General features: G+C 44.5%; 3 protein-coding genes and 1 pseudogene across 5 annotated transcripts in view; 3 read left to right on the top strand and 1 right to left on the bottom strand.

Moving 5' to 3' along the window:
- LOC113837940 (ephrin-B2-like) overlaps positions 1-9,236 on the top strand; it is a 423,845-nt gene extending 414,609 nt beyond the window's left edge. The window contains exon 4 of the mRNA XM_035453628.1: positions 9,144-9,236. The gene's annotated coding sequence lies outside the window, so the exon portion shown is untranslated. The remainder of the gene's footprint in view (positions 1-9,143) is intronic.
- LOC118239765 (mothers against decapentaplegic homolog 1-like) overlaps positions 1-23,569 on the top strand; it is a 433,113-nt gene that overhangs the window by 374,923 nt on the left and 34,621 nt on the right.
- LOC113839151 lies at positions 3,101-11,797 on the top strand (annotated as a pseudogene).
- On the bottom strand, positions 22,082-22,890 carry LOC113838583 (GTPase KRas-like). 3 transcript variants are annotated; one of them, XM_035453616.1, is made up of 2 exons: positions 22,391-22,884; positions 22,082-22,269 (listed from the first exon to the last, which is right to left on the bottom strand). In XM_035453616.1, the coding sequence occupies exons 1-2, from the start codon at positions 22,882-22,884 to the stop codon at positions 22,194-22,196; spliced, it is 570 nt and encodes a 189-aa protein (XP_035309507.1). In that variant the 3' UTR covers positions 22,082-22,193. The 3 variants fall into 3 exon arrangements, with proteins under 3 accessions (XP_035309507.1, XP_035309508.1, XP_035309509.1); XM_035453617.1 differs by having other exon boundaries at positions 22,082-22,243; positions 22,371-22,884; XM_035453618.1 differs by lacking the exon at positions 22,082-22,269 and having other exon boundaries at positions 22,297-22,890.

The following is a 23,569-nucleotide window of genomic DNA, read 5'->3' on the forward strand; positions in this document are numbered from 1 at the left end:
GGGTCAAAACATTTGCTACTTTTTTCCCTTTAAGAAATTAGGTCTTAGAGAAATTCCTTGTTAATTTTCTGAGACAGGGTTTCTCTATGTAGCCCTGGCTACCTGGGAACTTCCTCTATAGACAAGAATGGCCTTGAACTCAGAGATACACCTGCCTCTCTCTCCTGAGTGCTGGGATTAAAGATATGTGCCACTACCACCTGGTTAAATGCTTGGTTATTTTTGTGAGTATAATGTGGAGGCACAGTGGGAATTTTTAGCTACAATTTTTGTAAATGTCTATCTAATTGTAAATACAGTAATTGGTAGCTACTTACTCTGGGACTATGTGCCTTTTCTTTAGATAACCCTTAATCATGATAATATAAAGACAGGATCAACTATATGCTCAATGCATGAAATCCACAAAATCAATTATTCATAAACTTGAGATACAGAAAACACATACAAATAATTAAATTATTCTATCAATTATTTTGTTCCTCTCCTAGTCTCTGTATGTTCATGTAAGTTGTAGATTGTCACCTGGTAGCAAAAGGGAATAACTGATCTTATTCTTTTGTTAACTTTCAGGCCGAAGAACAATTGAGAATTGTTGAACTACAAAGAAAGATTCATGAGGAAAGGATGAAACTAGAACAAGAATGACAACACCAACAAAAAGAAGAACAAATTAATATCCTGGGCAAGGGGAATTGCAGGCCAAAACTGTCCTTCTCATTAAAAACCCAGGATTGAATGGCAGACTCTGAACTTTATACAAAGAAAACTGAAAAAACTTCATATTGTAGCTTCATGTTGAGGTCGAGTTTTTTGTTTGTTTGTTTGTTTTAATTTGGAAAGTTAGCTTGTTCTCATAGGGGCTATGCCCTGCAGTCCCTTTATTTTTCCCACTTTTTCTCCATTACATCAGATCCTTATCAGATCATTGCTGTCTCCTAGAAGTGTTGTATTGTTTCACCTCTTGGGATTCTGTACATGTTGATGGCCTGCTGAGGAGCAGGTCACTTGGTGAATAGCTTGGTCTGGTAAGGTGTTCACTGACCACTGTCTTTGGGATTATACTCTGTTTACTACGTCATAATGCTGGTTTTGTTGACTTTTTCTTTTTTATGCATTTATAAAAAAGAAAAAGTTGGTAATTGCATTGCAAAATATCCAGGGATTTGCTGGACTGTCTGGTGTCGATATAGCCTGTCCTTGTGATACTGTGGCTCTTGGTGTTCCTGGTAACAGGTAAGGATAACAGTTGGTGACCTGCTACAGGAGTACCCACAGTGTAGTATGGTCTCTGTTAGACTTTTCCTTCTTCCATTGAGAAAATCAAACAAGCATTCCCCACTGCAAATAAATGATTTTGCTCAATAAAGTCTTAAATTCATATGTTTAAGCAATTTTTTGAAGTTCTGGTAAGACTAAAGGGTGATTTACTTTAGAAGCCTTGGAACTGTGTTAGATTTCCTCTGGTTTATAGTTTTCAGTGTTTGTATGTACATTAAATAAATATACTTGTAAATTAGTACTACTGGATATTTTACAGACACTATTTTATGCTGATCAGACTTAAAACATCAAGTATTATCTTTGAAAAATCCTAAAGCTGTTCCTCTATTATAGAAAATAAGTATTGTTGCCACAAATTATACTTAATAAACACTAGAAAATATGTTTTTCAAATTTATGAACTATTAAGTCACTTTCAGAGAGGGTGGACCATCAGATAGAAATTGTATGCTCAATAGGACTAAAATAATCTTTATCCTTCTATGTTCATTGGTGGGATAAACACATTTAAAATGACTCAGCTTTTGGGTAAGAGATTTTTTTTCTCACTTTATTAGCAATTCAGATGTTCCCTTTAATTCCCAGTTTTGTTTTCCTGAGTTATTTTAAATTTTTGGTGCACTATAGAATTAACTGTTGATTCTTTATTTTTATTATAGTACTTAAAATTTGTAGTTATTGCCATAAATATTGTAGAGTTTGCAGAGTTCTCGACTATATAAACGAAACCTTTAAATTAGCTTGGTATGAGGAGTCTTCAATGCTTAAAATGAAGCTTCCTAGGCAAGGACTATAGTTTCACTTAGGATGTAGCAAATGAGCCTGTTGCTATTCTGAATCAAGAGTTGGTCGCTTAACTGTACTAGTATATGCTGTGTGTATGAGTCTGTGTGCATGTACACACACATGTCCCGTCCTGCCTGTGTCTGCGTGCCCAACAATGAACATTTTCCATGCTGCTATTAGGTTGAGCTTCTGGGATTCAGTTGTCTCCAATTCTGTTGTTTTGTACCCAGAGCCATTTGTGCACTTGGCATAACTGGCCATGAGACTGCTGAGGATGGGAGTTACCACCGCTCCAGGAAGTCATGTGAATACTTGATACTAGGTTTACTAACTGGAAATGACCTGAAAGTACTGCTGAAGGGCAAACACAGGGAGATGGATATAGGTGTTCCCTGGCAGGAGAAGGCTTATCTTTCCATTTGTTGGAATTCCATTTAACTGGTCTTGATTCTTTGCCATCTGTGATGTGTGTTGATGGTTTTACAAGCAGTATTATGCATGTCTAGCATCTGGAGAGGAGTGTCTTCTGTTTGTTATGTGTTAGTGAGGGAGTGGTGACTGATGTTTACTCACTAGTTTTCTGAGCTGTGGCTACCGATCCAGAGAGTAGCTGAGGACTTGCATATCAGAGGAGCAGGGCTCCCCCAAATTCTTTCTAAAGGATTTTCTATGTATTAGAGCGCTGTGCAACTTAGCGAAGGAAATTCCACCCACATGTCTGCAGTGGAGCTTTGGGGGTTCTGTTTTTGGGGTTGGCGGGAAGTGGAGAAGGGGAGCTACATGGAGAGAGCACCAGAAATGGGGAGCAGAGTCGGGATTGGCGCCAGGCAGGCGGGCACTGCAGGTGGTATGCAAAGCTTGGAGCTGCCAGTGGGCGAGTCCAACCTGACTCTGGTTCAGGCCGCCAGAACCCTTGGTGCTATAATCAGGCCAGGAGGCTCTGGATCAGAGGCTGGAAGGCATCAGCCACGGGCATAGGCTCTGCACTTGTCCCAGAGTGTGCAGAACTGGGAGCAGCTTGGCCATGGCCATGGCCATGCCCTGGTCAAGGAGGGACTCCGTGTGGAAGTGCTTTTGTGGACTTTTGATGGTTTTCTGCAGAACTGTGATCTCCAGCCCGACAGTTTTAGAGCCTATCTACTGGAATACCTCCAACTCCAGGTAAGTGGCGTCCATGATGCTTTTGCTTACCCGGCCTGGGCCTGTCCCCGGGGGGGGGACGCTATGTTTTCCAGGCAGGAGGATGCCTCAGAGCCTGTTTATAGACCCCGAGGTGCCTGTCTGCCACCCCTAACCCGCCACGTTTCCTTACGTGGGGACCAGCTGGACTTCCTGGGGCTCCAAACTTAAGTGCCCCTGGGTGCCCGATACCCTGGCGACTCGGGTGGCACATCGGGAAAGGTGTCTAATGGCTCTACCCGGCCCTCCAGTCCTTTTGGAGAACGGAGCACATCACCACAAAGGGGCTGCAGACGCTCATCAATGGGCGGGCTCTGGAGCCGGCAGAGATGTTGTGCTATTGGGAAGCACTTGAACTAGGACCCCTAGGGAAAGCGACAGACATTGGGGCGTCTGGGGCAGTGGAATGTCCCTTTGGGGAGGGGACAGTGGGCCCGCAGTGTCCTGGAGGAGGCGTGAATAGGAGTCTGCTCCACAGCCAGGTTGTGCGCCGGGAACTCGCTGGCTGTGCGGGAAATAGGGCAGCCTGCCCTCCGCAAGCTGGCCTCTCCCTTCGGGTCGGACCTGGTGTCCCAGCCTCCGAGAGGTCCGGAGAGCTGGCTCCATTTTAAAAACGCGTTTTGGGAAAGCTCATAGCCTTGCCCAGTCAACTCTGCAGCCTTCATTTGGGTGTCGCTAATTCCTTGAGCAGACTTGCTCTTAGCAAAGGGAACGGGGGGAGGAGGGGTAGAAAGTCAGGGCTGTGACTAACTTTTAGGTGTGGGCTCCAAGGGTGCGCTCGGGTTTAGAAAATGCCAGCCATCCTTTGGGATTTGCGACCAGGGACTTGGGAACCTCACGTGGTTGCTGCAATTACCTCATCTTCCAACTATGGCCAGAAAGTGCTGTGGGAAGTTCTGGTCTCAGTCCTGAAAGTGTGTGGAGATACTGGCTGGCTCCTGGCTTGGAGGTAGACCTTTGAGATTAGAAGCAAAATCAATGGCCTAATTGGAGTTGAGGGTATGGTGAGTGACTTCAGAGTAGTGATGAACGCATTGATTTAGAAATTATCCCATAAGCAAAGAGCTGCTGGTACCGTCTTGAAAGTGGTAAATTTAAAATTCACCAACATAATTGAAAGGGCAAAAACTCTTCCCTTGTAAATTACCCGGATTAGATCTTTTTGCCTGTCGCCAGAAGGCCCTTGTTTTAAAGTTACTGCGACCATCTTTGATGTAGTCTGGTATAGATTTTTGTTTTGTTTTGTGTTTTAATGTAAGTGTTATATTTGCTTCCTTGGCCTATCATCTTTGCAGCCAAACACGATTTACAGGCACCTGGTGGTGCCACAAGGAGCCTGGCTGGGACCTGAGCGCTGCTGTTGCCACTCAGACTGTGGCTCCCGTGGAGGCTGAGGGTGATGCTAGCTCGGGGTGCTTACAGAAGACACCCTTCCCTTAGCAATGTTAGAGATGTGCCGCCCCTCCCCCTTCCCCATCCTGGCTGCCTCTCTCCACTTTGCATTTTAATTCACAGACTCTTTGAGAGGCAGCCCCTCCTCCTCCGGTCTGGATTTAATATTTACATTTAAGAGTAGATTAAGGAAATTTCCAGGAAACCACTCAGAGCCCCAGAGAGACTTAAGTATGTTTTTGTGTTAGTTGTGACCACTATACTTGGGTGTGCAGCAAGGAGGATTAGAAGCAATAACTTGTCTGGGGGAGAGGGGGCAAGCAGTTTTATGCGTTTCTAGCATCTGGAGAGGAGTGTCTTCTGTATGTTATGTGTTACTGAGGGAGTTGTGACTTATGTTTACTCACTATTTTGGTCTTTAAGAGTATAGTTTTCTTAGCTGTGGTCACCGATGCAGAGAGAGTTGCTAAGGGCTAGCATATCAGAGGAGCAGGCCTCCCCAAAATTCTTTCTAATGGATTTTCTATGTATTAGAACGCTCTGCAAGTTAGGGAAGGAAATTCCACTCAGATGTCGGCAGTGGAGCTTTGTAGACTCTGTTCTTGGGGGTGGCGGGAAAGTAGAGAAGTGTACCTGCATGGAGAGAGGACCAGAAAAGGGGAGCGCAGTCTGCATTGGTGCCAGGCAGACAGGCACTGTGGGTGGGTGCAAAGCTTGGATGCAAATCCACGTGAGTCCATCCTGACTATGGTTCAGCCTGCCAGATTACTTGGTGCCATAATTAGGCCTGGAGGCTCTGGATCGGAGGCTGGAAGGCATCTACCATGGGCATATGCTCTGAATTCGTCCCGGAGTGCCCAGAACTGGTAGCACCTTGGCCATGACCGTGGCCCAGTCCAGGAGGGACTTCTTGTGGAAGTTTACTGTCCCCTGTATAGTGTGTGTGAGGGAACTGGATTTTGGCGCTGGTCCTCCATGCTTTCTTCTTTAGTCATTAAACAAAGTGAGCCAGTTAATCCATTCAGGTTAGGTGCAGAGTGAGACCAACGATTGGTTTCAGTCACCAGAAAGGAAATATCTGTTTTTTTGTAGTCTTTTGGCATTTTAGGAAAGTCTGACTATTTCTTCAGGACAGGGGGATTTCTTCATGCAGTGGGTTTTGGATTTGACTTACCTATGGGGTCTCAGAACTGTTTTAATAGGAGTGTGAGGGTTCTGGACTCTTCTGCTTCTGAATACAGATGATAAAGGTCATCATTAAACCTTAAATACTCTCTTTAAAACCATTTTGTTGACTTTCTTCCTAGTTCTCATGCTGGATCATAGTTTGGGGCTGTAGATATGTTGCTTCTGTGATCTCTTTTTTTCACACTGCTGTGAGAATTATCTGTAGACATTACAGTTGCATACCTCTTCTCATGCCCAAGCACCTGCCACTTTGTGCCTTCCTTTCTATCTTAATTCTGAATCTATAATAAAATATCCATTTTGTTTGTTGAGATTCATGAAAGAGGAAGGACACTCTGTCTAATTTACAATCTGGTTACATCCTAGCACTTTTTCTTCTTCATGTGACAATGATTGCTAATGGTCCATTCATCTAAAGTATTTGCTTGTTAACAGGGAACAGAGAATGATAAATGAACGGCAATCTTGCTGCTTCCTTCAGCTTTTCACACAGAGACTGGCGCATATTTATAGCAGGAAAATGACAAAAGGAGAACCTGAATCACCTTGGCCTTCATCTTTCTGTTAGGAACGCTGTTAAAGTTATTGAAGAGCTATGCAAGAAAGCCCTGCATGTGTTTACTAACTGTGCAGTGGTGAGTTCTTCACTATGTTTCTTGACCCTCCATTCTTGTGGGGCTTTTCTTTTATGTGTTTCAGATTTCTACCTGGACAAGGCCTGGTTCTATACCCACAGATAGGAGACAAATTGGATATTATTTGCCCAAAAGTTGACTCTAAAACTGTAGGCCAGTATGAATATTATAAACTTTATATGGTTGATAAAGAACAAGCAGACAGATGCACCATTAAGAAGAAAAATACCCCCCTGCTCAACTGTTCCAGACCACACTAAGATGGGAAATTCACCATCAAGTTTCAAGAATTCAGCCCTAACATCTGGGGTCTAGAATTTCAGGAGAACAAAGATTACTACATCATATGTAAGTATAGATCTCTTTCTCTTTATTTTGTATGCACTGGGATAAGCTAACTAGGTTTGTATTGATTTCTGTTTCCTTTAAATTAACATGGTAAATCATTTGTTAAGAAGCTTTGTTCTTTTTGTTTTTTCAAAATAAATTAATTGAAAATTGGTACCCTGTAGTGTCAGTATTAATTAAATATAAATACTCAGCAGGGGCAAACCTGCCAGGATTCTTATGGTATTGAAATAAGCAAATTATATGAAGGGACTCGGTATCTCTACTGACAAAACCATTTTTAAGGAACATTTATAAGGTTTTTATAGGTAAATCTGTGTGATGCTTTTTCTTTCCATCCTTCCATCTGTCTGTCCAACCAACCATCCACTCATTCATTTAGTGTGCATTCTGTTCCAAGAACTGTGTTTCAAAGTTAGGACTCAATAGAGAAAAATGTAATAGGGGTACACTTCACCATGACACCATCACTCCAGACTGTCAGAGCTCAGAGCTTAGTAGCATGGGGCATACAGACAAAAGCCAGTACAGGTGGTCACGTTATGTCCTGATGGAAAAGAGTAAAGTGTAGGAGTACTGCCTGAATGATACCCCTGCACCTGTCATAATAATGTGGCATTAGTTCAAAAGTAGGGGATAGGTGTTCATTGGGTATATCTGAAGTGCATTTGTGAGATGTGCCCATTTTGATGGAGATAAAAATTAAAGCAAAATGCCGGGCATTGGTGGCACATGCCTTTATCCCAGCACTCGGGAGGCAGAGGCAGGCGGATCTCTGTGAGTTCAAGGTCAGCCTGGTTTCCAGAGCGAGTGCCAGGATAGGCTCCAAAGGTACACAGAGAAACCCTGTCTCAAAAAACGAATAAAAAATTAAAGCAAAATAAAACAGTTAAAAAATAACCAAGAGGCAAAGACAAAAATTTGGAGGGAGAAAAAACAAGATAACGTTGACAAAAAATAATTTATATAGTTTCTTACTATACACACATTTACCCCTAAAACTCCAACTCTTTGGATGTGCTTGATCCTTGGGAAAATGCTGTGGCCTTCTTGCCCGTCTCACTTTCAAGTCTAGCAACACAGAAAATAGAGCCGTTTTCACTGCTGAGGGAAAACCCAGACAGTATGGCTTAGAACACTTTATATACCAGGAAATGTCAGGGCCAAAACCCAAGGGAGGGCCAAAAAACATAGATCACTACTGTAATTATATAGCCATGTTTCCCCAGCCATGTATGCACTGTAAAGAGAACATGCAGAAATGCATGGTGTATGTACAGGAGTAGCAAAGAGAGTGTGCAAAGATAATAATAGCGACTATACTGTACAAATATGCAAAGCACACACACGGCACTGCAGGGAGTGAGAAACATTGGAGCATACATGCATAGTATACATACACAGTGAGCGTAATGGCAGGAGACAGACACGATGCATCCATACTTTGCAGCTTTAGTTACAAAGCCATTTAGAGAATTCACTAGCCTCAGGATAAACAGCAATATCTGTAGACAGAACAGCTTAGACAGACAGAAAGATATTGGTAGAAGGGTTGTACTCCCTCTCGCCACTCATTGTTAAAGTGGAAAAGGAGCCCAGATGGCCAATGTGGGGCAAGGTGGTTGCCTGGTTATATCCATGTTGTCCCAAAACCCAGACATGGAAAGGGGTGTGCTAACTCTCTGTCCAGCTGGAGTTTTCCCTAGCAGGAAACTTGGCTGAGCGGGTTGATAAAAACACATGCTTGCAGGGACTTACACAGTGATGAGAAGGCAGACTCAGAAGACTTGAGTTCTAGTATGCTACCTCAGCACATTCCTGGCTGGAGCAAGGAGCAAGGGGGTGTCAGAAGGCTCCCCTGATAGTGTTTACAGAATTTGGAGGTTTGACAAGTATAGCATCAAGTTCATTGTTCTTTAAGCAGGAGGTCTGGAGTGGAGGAAGCAGGTGTTGGGAGATGATTACCAAGTTTTGAAATTATCATGTTTGCTCTTTTGCACTTTCTAGTTTGCCCCCCCAGGAGTTGGTGGTTATTTTGGAAGGTGCTGTCCCTTTTACCTATAGAGTAATACTAAATCATGTGTATATGGGAGGGTGTGTTTAATCGCATTTAGAAGCAGGTAGCCTACATGTCACAATGTTTCCAGGATCCATTTTTCTTTGTTTATTTTTCTACTTCTTTTCAGCTTTCAGCATCCCATACATTCAGAAAACTTGTGACAATGAGTGAATTCTTAGTATTCAAATTGTTTTCAGACATTTCATGTTCATGAAATCGTATTGATTTCCTGATTTGTTCTTTATTTTTCTGTCCATTTTATTTTTAATCAGCTACATCCAATGGGTCATTGGAAGGCCTGCATAACCAGGAGGGAGGGGTGTGCAAGACAAGAGCCATGAAGATCATCATGAAAGTTGGACAAGGTAAAGATCAACTGCTGCTTTGTGACCCCACTGTGAGCTGGTACAGCCCCCAGCTAGCGTGGCACCTGGGGTGATGCTCACCATCACCGCTCTTGTTAGTTTTGAAGGCTGACCATTTTCTGCACTTTGAACCACTGGTTGAGTCCCCCAAGCTGACATGCTCAGTTTTTCTCATTTAGATCTCTCTAAAAGTTCAGGCCAGTGAGACAGGGTGTCTGTGTGCTGCCACAGGTACGTATATTTCTGTTTACAATGCAGAACACCTCTTTGAAAAAAATCAAAGAGTCTAGTACGTGAGCACTGGCTATGCTCCTTTGTTTCATTTTCAAATCTGGACAAACCAAGACCTGCCTCTTCACGTAGAATAACCTATTGTGAAGAAAGAAAGAATTATTCTTCTAATTAGAGACTAGTATAGCTATCAATCAACTTGTTTGTGAAATTGAAATGTCATCTGGAATGCTTTGACTGCCAAATGCAAGAATCCCTATAGTTTGCACAGATGGCCTCCTAATCTAAACCTAACAAATAACTAGGATTACAATTCTGATTAAAAAGGAAGGTTATTTTCTTGTATTTCTCAGTGCTTTGCATAAAGAGTCTTATGTTCATTGCTGTTCATGCCTCTTGAGATATCTTTGCAACTCCTGAAGCTTGCTACATTGTCAGATGTCTGTGCCATGATTAATTGCTTTTTCTTCATGTAGATGCAAGTCCTGCTGGATCAACCAGGAATAATGATCCAACAAGACGTCCAGAGCTAGAAGCTGGTACAAACAGGAGAAATTCAACAAGCCCTTTTGTGTGACCAAATCCAGGGACAGCAGTGTGGTGGGGCTGTGTGTCTATGGGGTGCATTTTTCTTAGAACCCCTAGAGGCAGAGGAGCCTCTAAACACATCCAAACCAGTGGGATTCACTCGTGGGCACAGATTCCTGGGGTCTTTGCTCCCATTGAGTCAATATTAACTCTGCCACTAAGACAGATTAATTCAGCCCGCTCAGTGTCTTACAGTCACAAGAGCAGAGCTCACCAGGTATGTCAGTTACTGATTCATCCTGAAGTGTTGAAACTAGGGAAGTTCCAGATTGGCTGTCTCACCTTTAGGAAGGGGTTGGCATGGTGAGTGAGAGTGGGAACTTTGAAGCTCCTTCACCTCATCTGGTGATCTGTTGTCATGTTCACCTGTGAGTTGAGCATTGGCCCTGCTTTCTTGTTTGCATTTGGAGCATTCTTCCTGCAAGCTAGAGGGCAGAGTCTCAGAACCACAGTAACTGGCTGTTCTTGCTTCTGTGCAGGAACCAGCACTGAAGGCAACAGCGCAGGGCATTCTGGGAACAATCTGGGTTCCAAAGTGGCCTTATTCGCAGGAATCATATCAGTATGCATCATCTTCATCGTCATCATCATCACCTTGGTGGTATTGCTGCTCAAGTACCGCAGGAGGCACCGCAAACACTCTCCACAGCACAGGACCACACCCAAGCAAGGTGGCAACAACTTTGGCTGGGAACCCAGTGATGTTCTCATACCGCTAAAGATTGCAGACAGTGTCTCCCGCCCACACTATGAGAAGGTCAGCGGAGACTATGGGCACCCAGTGTACATCGTGCAGTTGATGCGCCCACAGTCTTGCTAACATTAACTACAAGGTCTGAGGCCTGGGACCTTCGCCTCCCAAGGGAACTCTCACCTTGTTGTGGGCGCAGGGACTGAGCCTGGCTCTGGAGGCAGAATGCCTTCTGGAAGAGCCTGGAGCTGGACAGTTTTGTAGGCTGCAGCTTTTCAGCCTTGGGGAACCACAGACCCTCCCTGGAAGCTGGAAGACTGCTAAGAGATCCCCACTTGGACTGCTGTGTCCCTGTGTGGACCTCTATGCTATGCACCCAGCCAGGCACTCAGGCCTCTGCAGATCCCGGGGAGGACATGGTGGGCTATGGGTGATGCAGCAGTACCTTAGGAGAAAGTTGCACCTCTGCTTCTGTGTTTCCTGCCATGCACACTGGACTTGTCACTCGGACCTCGGGTAACCTCAGTAAGGTTTTCAAAGATCCCTAGCATTTAGTCTTCACTCCTTCTGTTTCCAGGGCTCTGCAACACCTCCCCAGACCCCTCACTCCACATCCCGTATCATTAAGGGACACTCACCACGGAGCCCTGGCCCCATTCTTCACACCAAGATGAGAATAAATGGGAATTAGGTACATAATTCTGTTTTCCTGGAGGCTTGGCTGGGTTTGCTGGGAAAAGCCTGGGAGGTGTGGTCAAGTGAGGAAGGTTCTGGCTGCCACCGCAGGTGGAGCATAGTGGGGAAAGCAAGAAGGAAACAATAGATAGTGCTTTGGTTTTGCTGAGAGGAACCAGGAAGGTGGGAGACTACAGACTTTGTTGAGTGGTGGTGAGCTCACTATCACAGCTGTGCAACTAGGAATCAAAGCCCCTTCCTGAAGTGGAACAAAGGGGCCGTTGTTATGAAAGGACCGGCCAGAGTTCAGAGGGAGAGGACAGACCTCTGGGGCAGGACTGTTGAGGTACTGGCAATAAAAAAGCACAGCCCTGGATCTGCAGGAGAGTCAGTCTGCTTTGGGAGATGGTTTAAGCAGACTCAGCTGCTATATTACCACATTTTAATCACCACAGGGAAAAATCATCTAGGAGAACAGCAGAGAGCCAAATCTGACCTACAAGTTGAAAAGCCAAAGGCCAAAAATGCTGTAAGTATATCACCACTGAGGATATCGGGAAATTTTCATTAGGAAAGTTGGTTAGATTCACCAAGTCCCCATGAGTACCCCTCGCCCTCCCCGATTGAGCCTTACACTTTGGTTTTTGGTTGACGGCTGTGCTGTCTGGGCTCTGAGGCTCTACCCGGGCTCCATGTCAAAGCAAAGCACATATGGCACACCCCTAAGAGTCCTTAAGATGGAGGTAAAGTTATGATGTCAAGGGGAAGGAGGGAGATAGGACATAGTTATAATAGGTGCATAGAACACAAGGGATCTAAAATGAAAGATTTTTAGTAATATATATTTAAGATAACACACAATACACACCACGAGACTTGGAATTCATCGGTCGTGGCAATTAAAGCAGTCCCAGCCCTTAGCCCTTTATAATGTAAAAGTTCAGATACAGCTACTTCTAAGAGAAGCTGCATCACCCTAAAAGTTACCAATTATCCCATCCTGCAGGACTTTAACCTGGGGCAAGAGAGTAATGGATAGGGAATGGGGACAAGAGATGCAGAAAGAATGACCACAAGACAGAATTCTGATCAAGTGGCAAGCTTTATTTTTCTCAGGCTAGCTTATATAGTCAGTAGAGAAGGATATGGGGAGGGGTAGAATGGGTTGTTTATGCACTGGGTGTTAGTATAGGCAGGATATTTGGAAGCCACAAAGAAGATATTTGGCAGGGTAAAGACTTCATGAGTAAGAGGTCCAGGAAGGTTTTCTAGGTGACTGAGCCTGGGGCTGGAGGACAGGGTCAAGTTGTTTTTCTTGATCTGAGGTTCTAAGGATCTGCTATGTAAAGGATAATATACAACTATGTGGCCGGCCAAGAATGGCCTAGGATCAAGATGATTAGGAATTCAAGATCATCCTCAGAATCAGAAACCAGAAGGGAGCACATGAGACCCTGGCTTGGGGCAGGAGGCCCAGAAAAAGTGCAGTTGAGGAAAATGTTTGTTTTGCTGGGGCCAAAACACGCAAGCTTTGATGAAGCTCTTTGGATTGGATGTGGACTCCATGCAGATCATTTAGGATGGGGATTGGCTGATTAGCAGATTAGAACAGCAGTGATAGAGAAAGAACACCAGGGAGACACTAAAATTTGGAGAACTGGACATTTCACTCAATCACTGTGCCAAGACTCCCACCTACTGGCCAAACTCTGCACTACAATAGATTAAAAGAAGTCCAGAGAAAAACAATACTTTGAAGGAGGCGGGATGTTAGAGACAAGGTTTATGTGTTCCTCAGCTGACCCTGAACTTGCTCTGTTGACCAGACTGGCCTTGACCTCATAGTTCTGCTTGCCCCTGCATCTCCAGACCCAGGAGCATTTGTGTAATTTGCAGAGGTAATTCAAAATAGCAAGCAACAACCCAGAATCCTTGCAGATATATGGAGTGGAGGCCAATATTTCCCTGACCTGGCATCACCAGAAAATACCATAGAAATTTTTATACACTTTTCTACTTCTTGAATAGACTCTCTACTCACACCTGGGAAATATCTACTAGAACAACCAGAAGGACAAAATCCAAAGTGGGCTGGGGCTGTAGGTTCAAGGCTCCAGGGGCCTTAGATCCAGTAAGATCCAGGACTGTTTGTATGTGCTAGCCACACAAACTCAACCTCAACATATGGAGAGGGCTGGAAACATGGACCAGCTGGAAGACTGGCTGCCTAGCTAGCACGCATGAAAACCAGGACTCTGATCATATAGCTTTCATGCCAGTGGTTGACACCTGGAATGAAAAATATTCACAATGGGTGTGCAAGGTGGCTAAAGCCTTTATGAGTCAAAGTCAGGGTCATGCAAGAGCAGATAGAGCCACAGGGAGTCTGGCTATGTGGACAGCTTCGAGTGACTTGGGATTTGAACTCCAGTCCCCACAGTACAGCTTGTAATCATGACAGCTCCAGGCAAGAGTATGTAGCTAGCTCTGCATGTCAATATGGTAAAGGGCTGAAACTTGTAAAGGAGCCTGCCACCAAGCATGAGAACTAGAGATGCATCACAGAAACTAACATGGTGGGGACTCCCTATGACACTGGGGAGTAAGGATGGGTCCTAAGGTAGGAAAACACAAAGGTAAATATGTGGCAAGATATTGTGGCACCCTTATAGATAGTAGTTAGAACAGCCTGGGGAATTTAGTGGGATTTTAGAACATTCCCCCCACAAAAAAGCTGCAAAACACTTGGCCTAGTAGCATATGCCTTAATCCCAGAGAAAAGATAACTGCTCTGCACAAATTCCCTTTCTCAAAAAGTGCCTCATTACCTAGAGTTAAAACTCAGTCTGCTAAAACAGCATGTCAAAAGTGGATTGGAGTGTATCTCAGTTTTATTAAGGGCCTTGATTCATTAGGTACCACCTCCCATTCTTCCTCTGCAGAAACATCTTAAATCATAAACCCCAGAGAATTCACTGTTTAGTGTCATGATTTACAGACCTAAAGGTGAACACCTCTCGACACCTACTGTTCTGGCAAGCTCTGCCTACATCCTTACAGGGCTACAAATCAAAATGGCCCTTCCGGTGAGAAACTAGATGCAGGGGTATAAAGTTAGCTCCTCCTTTGAGGAATGAGGAATCCACTAACATGGTAGCCTCTGGGAAAACTGGAGGGTGGAGCCCAGAGCTTCCCTAACTGAAAATGGCATGAATGGAAGGCCAGCCCCAGACCACATGGAACTGCATAGCATCCAAGCTCAGTACTTGCTAATGGAAGCTGTCAGTCTGCAATTAGACAAAATCAAGTCACCCAGTGCTAGTCAGCAAGGCCTGCCTCCAACCGGATGCCTGACATGACCTAGCAGGCTATGCGTGCAGCATTATGGCTGGAGTCCCATCCCTAGAAAGCACATGGAAGCAACCTTCTAAGTCATTCCCAACCCAACCCTGACACATACAGTTAACATAAAACTGAAGATGAAAGTGCCAAGAGAACAAGACTTTATTGATCTTTAATGGAGAAGACCAATATTGCCAACTGAACACGAGGATTCAAAATGACTTTGGACATTAAAAGTTAACAATGGGGGTTAGTGGGAGAGGTGGTTCAGTATAACAGGATCATGGTTCAATACTCAGCCCCCACATGCAGGACACGATTCTGCATGCTCATGCTGCAGACACCATACACTAACAACTCCAATGCTTAACTCTGGCTGGGACTGACCAGGACCAGGTCTCAGGGGTCCTCACTCAAACCCCCAAGAAGACTGGAGTTCCCACTGTGGCTGGAACAAGCATTAACTCTCCCCACCTAGTGTCTGGACAGTGAGTGAACACTCAGGTCTAGAACAGGATCAGAAGATTTTTAAGGGAAAGGTGCTCTCAGGGGACACTCAAATGGTGTAGCACTTTCCACTCCATCCAGAAGAGTGTGCCACATTTGAGAGTCCCCAAGTGAGCAATTGCCGGTGCACGGAAGTTCCACGATGCCTTCTCCACACAGCAACACCCAAAATGGGGTCACTTTCCCTTCACAAGACCTGGAGAGCGCCTCCATTTTGAGTATGGCTATCTGGGACCTCACAAGATGGATCCAGATGGGCCTGCAAGATTAAGAAGAGTCCAAAGCATGTTAAACGGGCCTGGGGAAGATAGCTCAGCGGGTTAAGGGAACTTGTGGTGACAAATTCAATCCTCCCCACCTACTTCACCATCAATTACTTCCCTGCAACCTTCACCGTGCACAGCAAACAGTAAATCTCTTAAGATGAGCCGCTATCCACAGCGCAGGCGGGAATGGTACCCACAGACAACACCCAAATGTCGAAACACTTTCCACTTTAGAAATGAGAAGAGCGCTCCTGACATTTGAGCGCCACCCCACAGACAGCAACCACCACCTTGCCCAGCTGCAGCATTCTCTCAATTGGCTGCCCTCAAAACCTTGGCAGCACTTCTTCCAAGGAACAAAAAGTGTCCACAGAGTTTGAGTGGAGCAGGTTGAGATCTGAACGGTGCTGTTCAAGTAACCTGTAGAAAAGCTGTTAGGAATTTCAATTATTGTGTAAGGCCTGAAAAATGGAAACAAGTTAAAGTTAATACCAAGCATGGTAGACACCTTTTAATCCCAGCACTGTGGGGTTAAAGAGGGGAAGCCTACACTGGTCTACACACCACCCTCCCCACTGAAAAGCGTCCCTTCTCTGGCTGTCCACCGTGTACTCAAAATCCAACAGATTTGGATTTTGTACCCCCTGGTTTCCCAATGGACCTATTAACACTAGCAATTTAAAGTGTAAAAGGTTTCAGTGTGCTGGTGGCAGAGGCAGGTGGGTCACAGCTACAGAGAAACCCTGTCTTGAAAATCCAAAAGATGGAAAACAAAAAACAGGCTTTGGGTGTGCACACCTTTAATCCCAGCAATCAGGAGGCAGAGGCAGGTGGATCAGAGTTCTAGGCTAGCCTGGTCTACAGAGTGAGTTCCAGGACAGTCAGGCTGGTTACTCAGAAAAAAAATCCTATTTGAGAACAAAAAGGTGAGTTCTAGGACAGCCTCCAAAGCAATACAGAAAAACACTGTCTAAAAAAAAGAAAAAGAAAAAAGAAAAAGAAAAAAACAGCTGGGAGCTGATGACACACACCTTTAATCCCAGAGGCAGGTGGATCTGTGAGTTCGAGGACAGCCTTGTCTACAAGAGTTTTTTTTTTCAGTACAGCCTCCAAAGCCACGGAGAAACCCTGTCTCAAAAAAAAAATGAAAAACCAAAGTGGGGCATAAATATATGGCAGGTCCTGCCCAGTTGGGTATTTTCACACCCGCCCTGCTTTACAACTGAGTATTTACCAGGGTAGGTATCTTATTTAAGTGAATCCTCACAAACACCTTCATCAGTGAAGTATCCAGTGGAAACGAATTCACCTCCAGCCCCCAGATAAAGGAAACTCCATGCTCCAAGGGGTTTCCAGGCCCCTGGTCCAAACAGACAAGAATGGATGCAGTTGATGGAGTAGCCTTGGAGAGGGCCTCCACTTTGAGGGCAGCCAATGTGCTGAGCCTCCAGATGGCAGCACCTGTATTACCCTGGCATGTCTTCATTCCCTTCTTGTACCCACCTGCCTGGTTTTTAAAAAGAGAACCTGGCTTTTAAGTTGTCAGTCTTGGTGGAATAGTTTTCTCAATCGGTAACATTCAACACCTGGCAGCACTTTTCTTCCAGAAAAACAAAGGAGCCCCTAGTTTGAGTATCACAGGTTCAGGACCTGCACATCTGCTTAAAGATTTTTCCCATGTATTAAGGTGGGATATTTGTATATTAGATCTTGTATTAACATGGCAGGATCAAGTAAATTATCTTTTCCCCAATATAGATCTTAGGAGTGCAGCTCTCTTTTACACTCAAGCCTGAGCTCAGCGCCTGTGCACAAATGCTTCCAATGGGCTCAACTGGGATGTTTGCCCCACACAGTAAGGCACAAAGTGGAAGCACTTTGCAATTCTGCTTCAGAAAGGGCAACCCCTTTTAATGTACACTATGTGGGTTTTCCCCTCCAGCCTGAGGGCGCCTCGAACCCCCAGGTCCTCTCCAATACTTTTTCAATTCCTGGCTACTGTGCAAGCGATGTCCTGAGTCCTTCCTTCCCACTCAACATTCTCCCCTCCATGCCCGTGGAGTGCCAGCTCTCAGGACACCGTAGCTCCCAGACACACGCTACCATTGTAGCTGAAGTCCAAAGAATGCCCCACACTATTAGAATGCTAGAGGAGTCACTAAGAACTGGGGAAAGTAGGTAACACTCAAAACCTGGCGGCACTTTATTCCAGAACAAAAGTGCTGCCATCGTTTGAGTACCACAGGCTGACATCGTCCAGAAAGCAGCAGAATCCTCCACGCCAAAAACATGAATGATGTATGAAATCGGGGTTACAGGTTAGTATCAGGTTAACGAAACTATTGATAATTCAGCTTCTCCAACAAATGCAATTGCCTGGGACCCTCTGGAACTGCTTCAAGCAAGTGACTACCACCCATGCTTTGTAACATTCATAGCCTCCCCCCATGCACACACACTCCTAAATTCCTACCTTGTTGAAACTAATCTAGATCTGCCTACAGGCTCCTGCCTCCTGTGGTGTGGGATGAAACCCTTTTGCCTGTGGGGCCAGGAGTCAGAATTCTCTGCCATGCTGTTTTAAAATTCCAGTTTTTAAAGTTAAAAAAGAAAAAAACCAAGCAACCTAGTGCTGGCAAACGCCTTTAATCTCAGCAATGGACAGGTTCGGCAGGGGCAGACCTGTGAGTTTGAGGCCGGCATGGTTTACAGAGCACTTTCCAGTACAGGCTCCAAACTGTAGAGAAAACCCAAACTACTAAACTCAGGCCTTGGTGGTCTGGAGGAAGGCAGATCCGAGTTACTCAGCCTGACCCATGTTGCCTAAAATAAATGGGTCTCCTCGAAAAACTGAGGGAAGATATCCATGTCAGGGATACACACCTGCCTCTCAAAGCCAAGTTCCTAGACTGCAAACCTCAGAAATGAAAAAAAAAATTACCTTTGTTCCAGATAAAACCCGGACTGGAATCGCAAGCAGCAACAGCAGGATCTGGATGGGTAGAGAAGAAACCGTTGGGAGAGAGAAAGGCTCTAGCTCTTATGTAGTCTGAGGGGTCATTGTCCCCCTGCAGGGGAGGCTCTGGTATTCCTCCCCCAGCTGGAGCCATCCTTACCCAATCCCCACCCTGTGTCCTCCATGCTGAGCTTCCTTGGGGAACAATGACCTTCACAGGCTTCCTTGCCCCCACTTCTAGAGAAGGAAGTGAATTTGTTTCATTGTTTTTAAATGGCTACTGTCTGGGTAGGGTGGTTCCTTTTTCTAGCACTTGGTGAGGCTGAGGCTGGGCGTGGGGGAAGGATCCCTGTTATTTCAAGGCCCTGGGGTCTACAATAATAAATTCCAGACTAACCAGGGTACATAGTGAAATTCAGTCTTCTTTTGTTTGTTTGATTTTTTGTTTTGTTTTTCAATATGAGGTTTCTGTGTGGGTTTGGTGCCTGTCCTGGATGGAACTCACAGAGAACTGCCTGTCTCTGCCTCCAGAGTGCTGGGATTAAAGGTGTGCACCAACACTGCCCAGCTTCCAAACATATTTCAATGCAGTTTATATCTATTGTTTATGGAAGAAGTAAACCTTGTCAGCAAGCAGCTAGATCTTCCATTTGGGGAAGCAGACAAGATATTGATTTGGCCCTTGTAGTAGCAATACCTTTAATCCCAGCACTGGGGAGATAGAGGCAGGTGGATCTCTTGAGTTTGGAGCAGTTGTGTATCACTGTCAAGAAAAACCCTAAACCATTTCTTTGAATGGTATGAAGAATATCTATATATCTAGAAAACCTAACTAGTGTCAACAAATGAAGATCCATTCCAATAAAAATTATCAACAAATGAAGATCCATTCCAATACAAAGTATCATTTCTATATCACATTCCTCCTTTTTCTTTTAAAAAGCCATTGACTGTGAACACTGCCATTTCTAACGGAACAAATTTAAATGAAAACAAATATTCAGATCATCTGGGTCACTGCTTCACGAGGTCCTGCCCCATGAAACCATACCAGTATGAAACGAATCCACAGCCCTTCACCTTCCATGGAAACAAAAGCAGACATTTTCCTTCCACCCCAAGTAACCTGTACTTTAACAACTGTTGCTCTTTCCCAAGCAATTAACTATTTAAAGACAACACAATGGCATTCTTTTGTTAACAGTCACACATTTATGAACACACTTCATACACACATGTGTGGCCACACCACACATACAGGACATACATACATACATCTTTTGAACAAAAGTCACAAAGGAGAGGAGGTGTCAGGGGATGGCCATCCTTACCATAGCCTGGCATCTTTGGAGGGTCTTGAGGACTGCCACATCTTTGTCCATTCCTGTAGGGTCTTTTGTAGGGCTTGGGTCTATTCTTTATCTATTTGAACATATTCTCCTTTCTCATCTGGTGTGACAATGATGTGGATGGCTTGTGTTGAGGTCTCGGGGAGAGCGCCTGGAAGTGCAGGGCTATGTAATTGGCATTGCCAGTACTCTTTTTTGGAGCTGTGTTGTTAGTGCCACTGACTTCAGAAGATGAAGACACTGGCTTCTGGACAGGGAAACAGTTCTCCTCACAGTCTCCAGAGTCTGTATTGGAGATGGAATGGCAGTACTGGGAGGACCTTGGGTTAAAGGTGTGGTTGAACGTGGACCAAGACTTGGTGACAAATGACTTGAAAGGGAGCTCACTGATGACAGTATTGTTACTCAGGTAAAGGGGTACTGTCTTTGCTTTTCGGCCAGGCTTGAGGGGCAGATTGAACGGGGGTGGCTGGATCTCACTTCCTCGGCTGACAAAGTGATGGGGCATTGTGCTCATGGGGATATCAGAACCTGGGTTTACAGGCATATAATTGAAATCAGAGCTGGCACTGTCTGATCGACCCACGATAGTTTTTTCTAGAGATTTAGCAGACCAGAAGGCTGTTTCTTCACCTCGTGTTGGATACTTGTAGTCACTGACTGGAGGTCAATTTTGAGGGCTGCTCCCCCAAGGTGTCTTAGAATGCTGTGGTTGGGGAGATATGGCTGAGTCCACTCGGAGGTTTCCAAATTCCTTACACGGGGTGTTTCTGGGTGCTTTGAAGATGTACACATAATCACTATCTGCCACAGACCCTGCTCGGAGCAGGGGCTGACTGGAACTGCTGAATTCAGCTGGAGAAGAGCAGAGATTATGACTGACTAAAGAAAGGGTTCTCAGGGTGTCAGTGCTCTCTTTAGTTTGACTGAAGCCGCAGATCTGACAGATGCTCTGGACCCACCTATTCCTGTCAGACTCTGTCTCAGCCACCAGGTAAAAGGTGTGCTCATTGATAATGATATCAAACATGAACCTCTTTTGGAGCTCTTGTTTGTTGAAGGTCAGGGCTACATCCAACTGTGTACAGAAGTTTAGGTTGATGATCCCCAGGGGTTTCTTGCAGTGTTCATTCTTATAGTATTCTAGAACATCTGGGTCACCACACATCTTACCGCTCCGCAGGATGAACCAGAATTTCTTCCAAGCATAGTGCCCCAACTTTTTCTCAGGAGGTGATTTCTCCAGCCAGCCTGTGCACACCACATCAGTTTCATCTGACTAGAGCAGTTCATGGAGGAGGGATTCCTCAGAGGTAGATTTCCTGGATTTCTTTAATAATTTTCTTAGCATTATTGCTTAATCCAAAGTTAATATGAAATCTTACCGGTACCTTGTCTCTTTAAACTTTCTCTGTGTGATTGACTGTGATCTCTATTCTAATCCAACTCTCTTAGGAGTTGAGGTACCTATTTTCCAGTACCTTTTGCAATTCACCCTCACAACTCCTTACTTGCTTACCAGCATTCTGAGGGTGATCTCTCAGGGTCTCCTTTTCTGTTCTCAGTGGGACCTCAATTTGTGGCTGATCTCGGCCACCAATAAGTCTGAGTATTGGGCAAAAACCTTGAGATTTGGATGAACCACAAGATGCCTGCTTCTGTTTCTGAGAGACTGTTCCTCACTTTTATTGTGAAGCAGCCTTGTATACAAACTTCCAAAATCCCAGGTCAAAGGGTTCGCATCATGATCCTAGTGGGGCAAGGTTAGGAAAACAGGAGGTACCTGTGGTTATATTGAAAAACAACTCTTAGAGACCCTGTGGGGGCTGGGTCCCAACACTCAACAGTCTAAGTACACTTATGAAGGATGATAAACTCTAGGACATGCTAAAAGTGAATCAAGGGAAGCCCATAAATCTGTGATTCCAAAGTCTTAGGTCTCAGTGCAGCTGTAATTACTAATTAAATCACTCAATGACTAGGTGAAACAGAGCAGAGATGGATCAAAAGCTTCACTCCTCCGGGTCATACAATGCTCACAGCTGGTAAGAGAATTAGCATTAGTGTGGAATCAACTGCATGCACCAAACTCTGGGAAGACAGTCTCAGGTCTTAAGTCTCTTCCACAGGCATTGCTAGTTGAAGTCCAAAAGCCAGGGAATACTGGCACTTAGAGAAAAGAGGTTTCCACTGTCAATTTAAAATAAGCATTTAAGATAAAAGCTGAAAGTTTGCAAGAACAGAAAAAAATAGAATTAGGTAATGCTAAAACAAATGCTAATAATTTAGTGTAATGTACAAAAATTACCACTTTTACTTGAGTATGCCTTAAGAAAAAAGTACAAATTGTATTTACATAATTATACACTTTGTTTTTGACTTCTTTTTCTTCTTTTTACCATCTTTGCTCATCTTTTCTTTATGATTTCTAATTTCTCAGACTAATGTATAGAAGGCATCATCAACACCCAGATTACATTACAATGCATTTTTTATTCTTCACACGGCCAGGAGTCTTTTCTTCTTTGCTGATTTTTTTCAATCTGTACTGTCGGATCTCTCTCACCAATGTATAAAAAGCATCCTCCACTCTCTGTCTTGTCTTTGCTGAGGTTTCAATAAACGGAATCCCATAACTTCCTGCTAAGTCCTGAGCCTGATTTGTGTCTACTGTTCTAGAAGGCAAATCACATTTATTCCCTACTAGGACCATAGGCATATCTTCAGAGTCTTTTGCTCTTTTAATTTGTTCTCTATAATGGTGAATAGCTTCAAATGATTTAGTATTATTCATGGCAAATACACAAAGAAAGCCCTCCCCAGTCCTCATGTACTGGTCCCTCATTGCACTGTACTCCTCTTGACCTGCTGTGTCGAGAATGTCCAAGAGACAGGTTTCTCCATCAATTACTACTTGTTTCCTGTAGGAGTCCTCTATCGTAGGATCATATACATCCACAAAGTGATTCTGAATTAGCTGTATTGTCAAGGCACTCTTGCCTACGCCATCAGCTCCAACAACCATAAGTTTATATTCACTCATTTTCAGCAGGCCTCTCCCCGCGGCGTGCACCACCTCAGGCAACCGCTGCAGCCTTTAGGCCTGTGCCCTCTCACTTGCTCACTTGCTCACTCGCTATGGGTCCGAAATGGCACGGGAGCCGGACTACGGCCGAGCCACCGTCTTCCTCCTCCTCCTATTCTGCTGCCTGCAGAATCGCAACAGTAGTAATTTTTAAACTAGGTCTGATCCAATTAAAATCAGGCAGAAACCTCTGAAAACCATTTAAAGTTTGAAGGGTGTCCAGCCTAAGACTAATCTTTTAAGGGTGTACCCCATTTGCCACAACCAAGCATGACTTAGATCTGGCTCCCTCACTGACCTTCTTATTTCCGTGCATAGCAGAAGCAATAACTTGTTCCATAATGTGGTGTCCATCTATATCTCTACAAATACGAATGTAATCATTGAGGCTTTTGGCCTTGTGAGGTGGTAAAGCCTCTTTACAATACTTGTTGGCATTTTTAAAAGCTAGTTTTCTAAATATAGACATGATGTTATCGGTATCCACAAATATGCAGCCTGAAAGCAGCTGCTGAGATCTGTGCATATACAGCTGGATCATAAAGAATTTGATGACCTAGGTCTGCATAGGCTCCCGTACCAGTAAGCATTTCTGAGTTCTTTTCAGGGTAACCGGCAGCCATCTTGCGCTGTACCATTTGGT

This window comes from Cricetulus griseus, unplaced genomic scaffold, assembly GCF_003668045.3.
Source record: "Cricetulus griseus strain 17A/GY unplaced genomic scaffold, alternate assembly CriGri-PICRH-1.0 unplaced_scaffold_1, whole genome shotgun sequence".
Taxonomy (NCBI): Eukaryota; Metazoa; Chordata; class Mammalia; order Rodentia; family Cricetidae; genus Cricetulus; species Cricetulus griseus.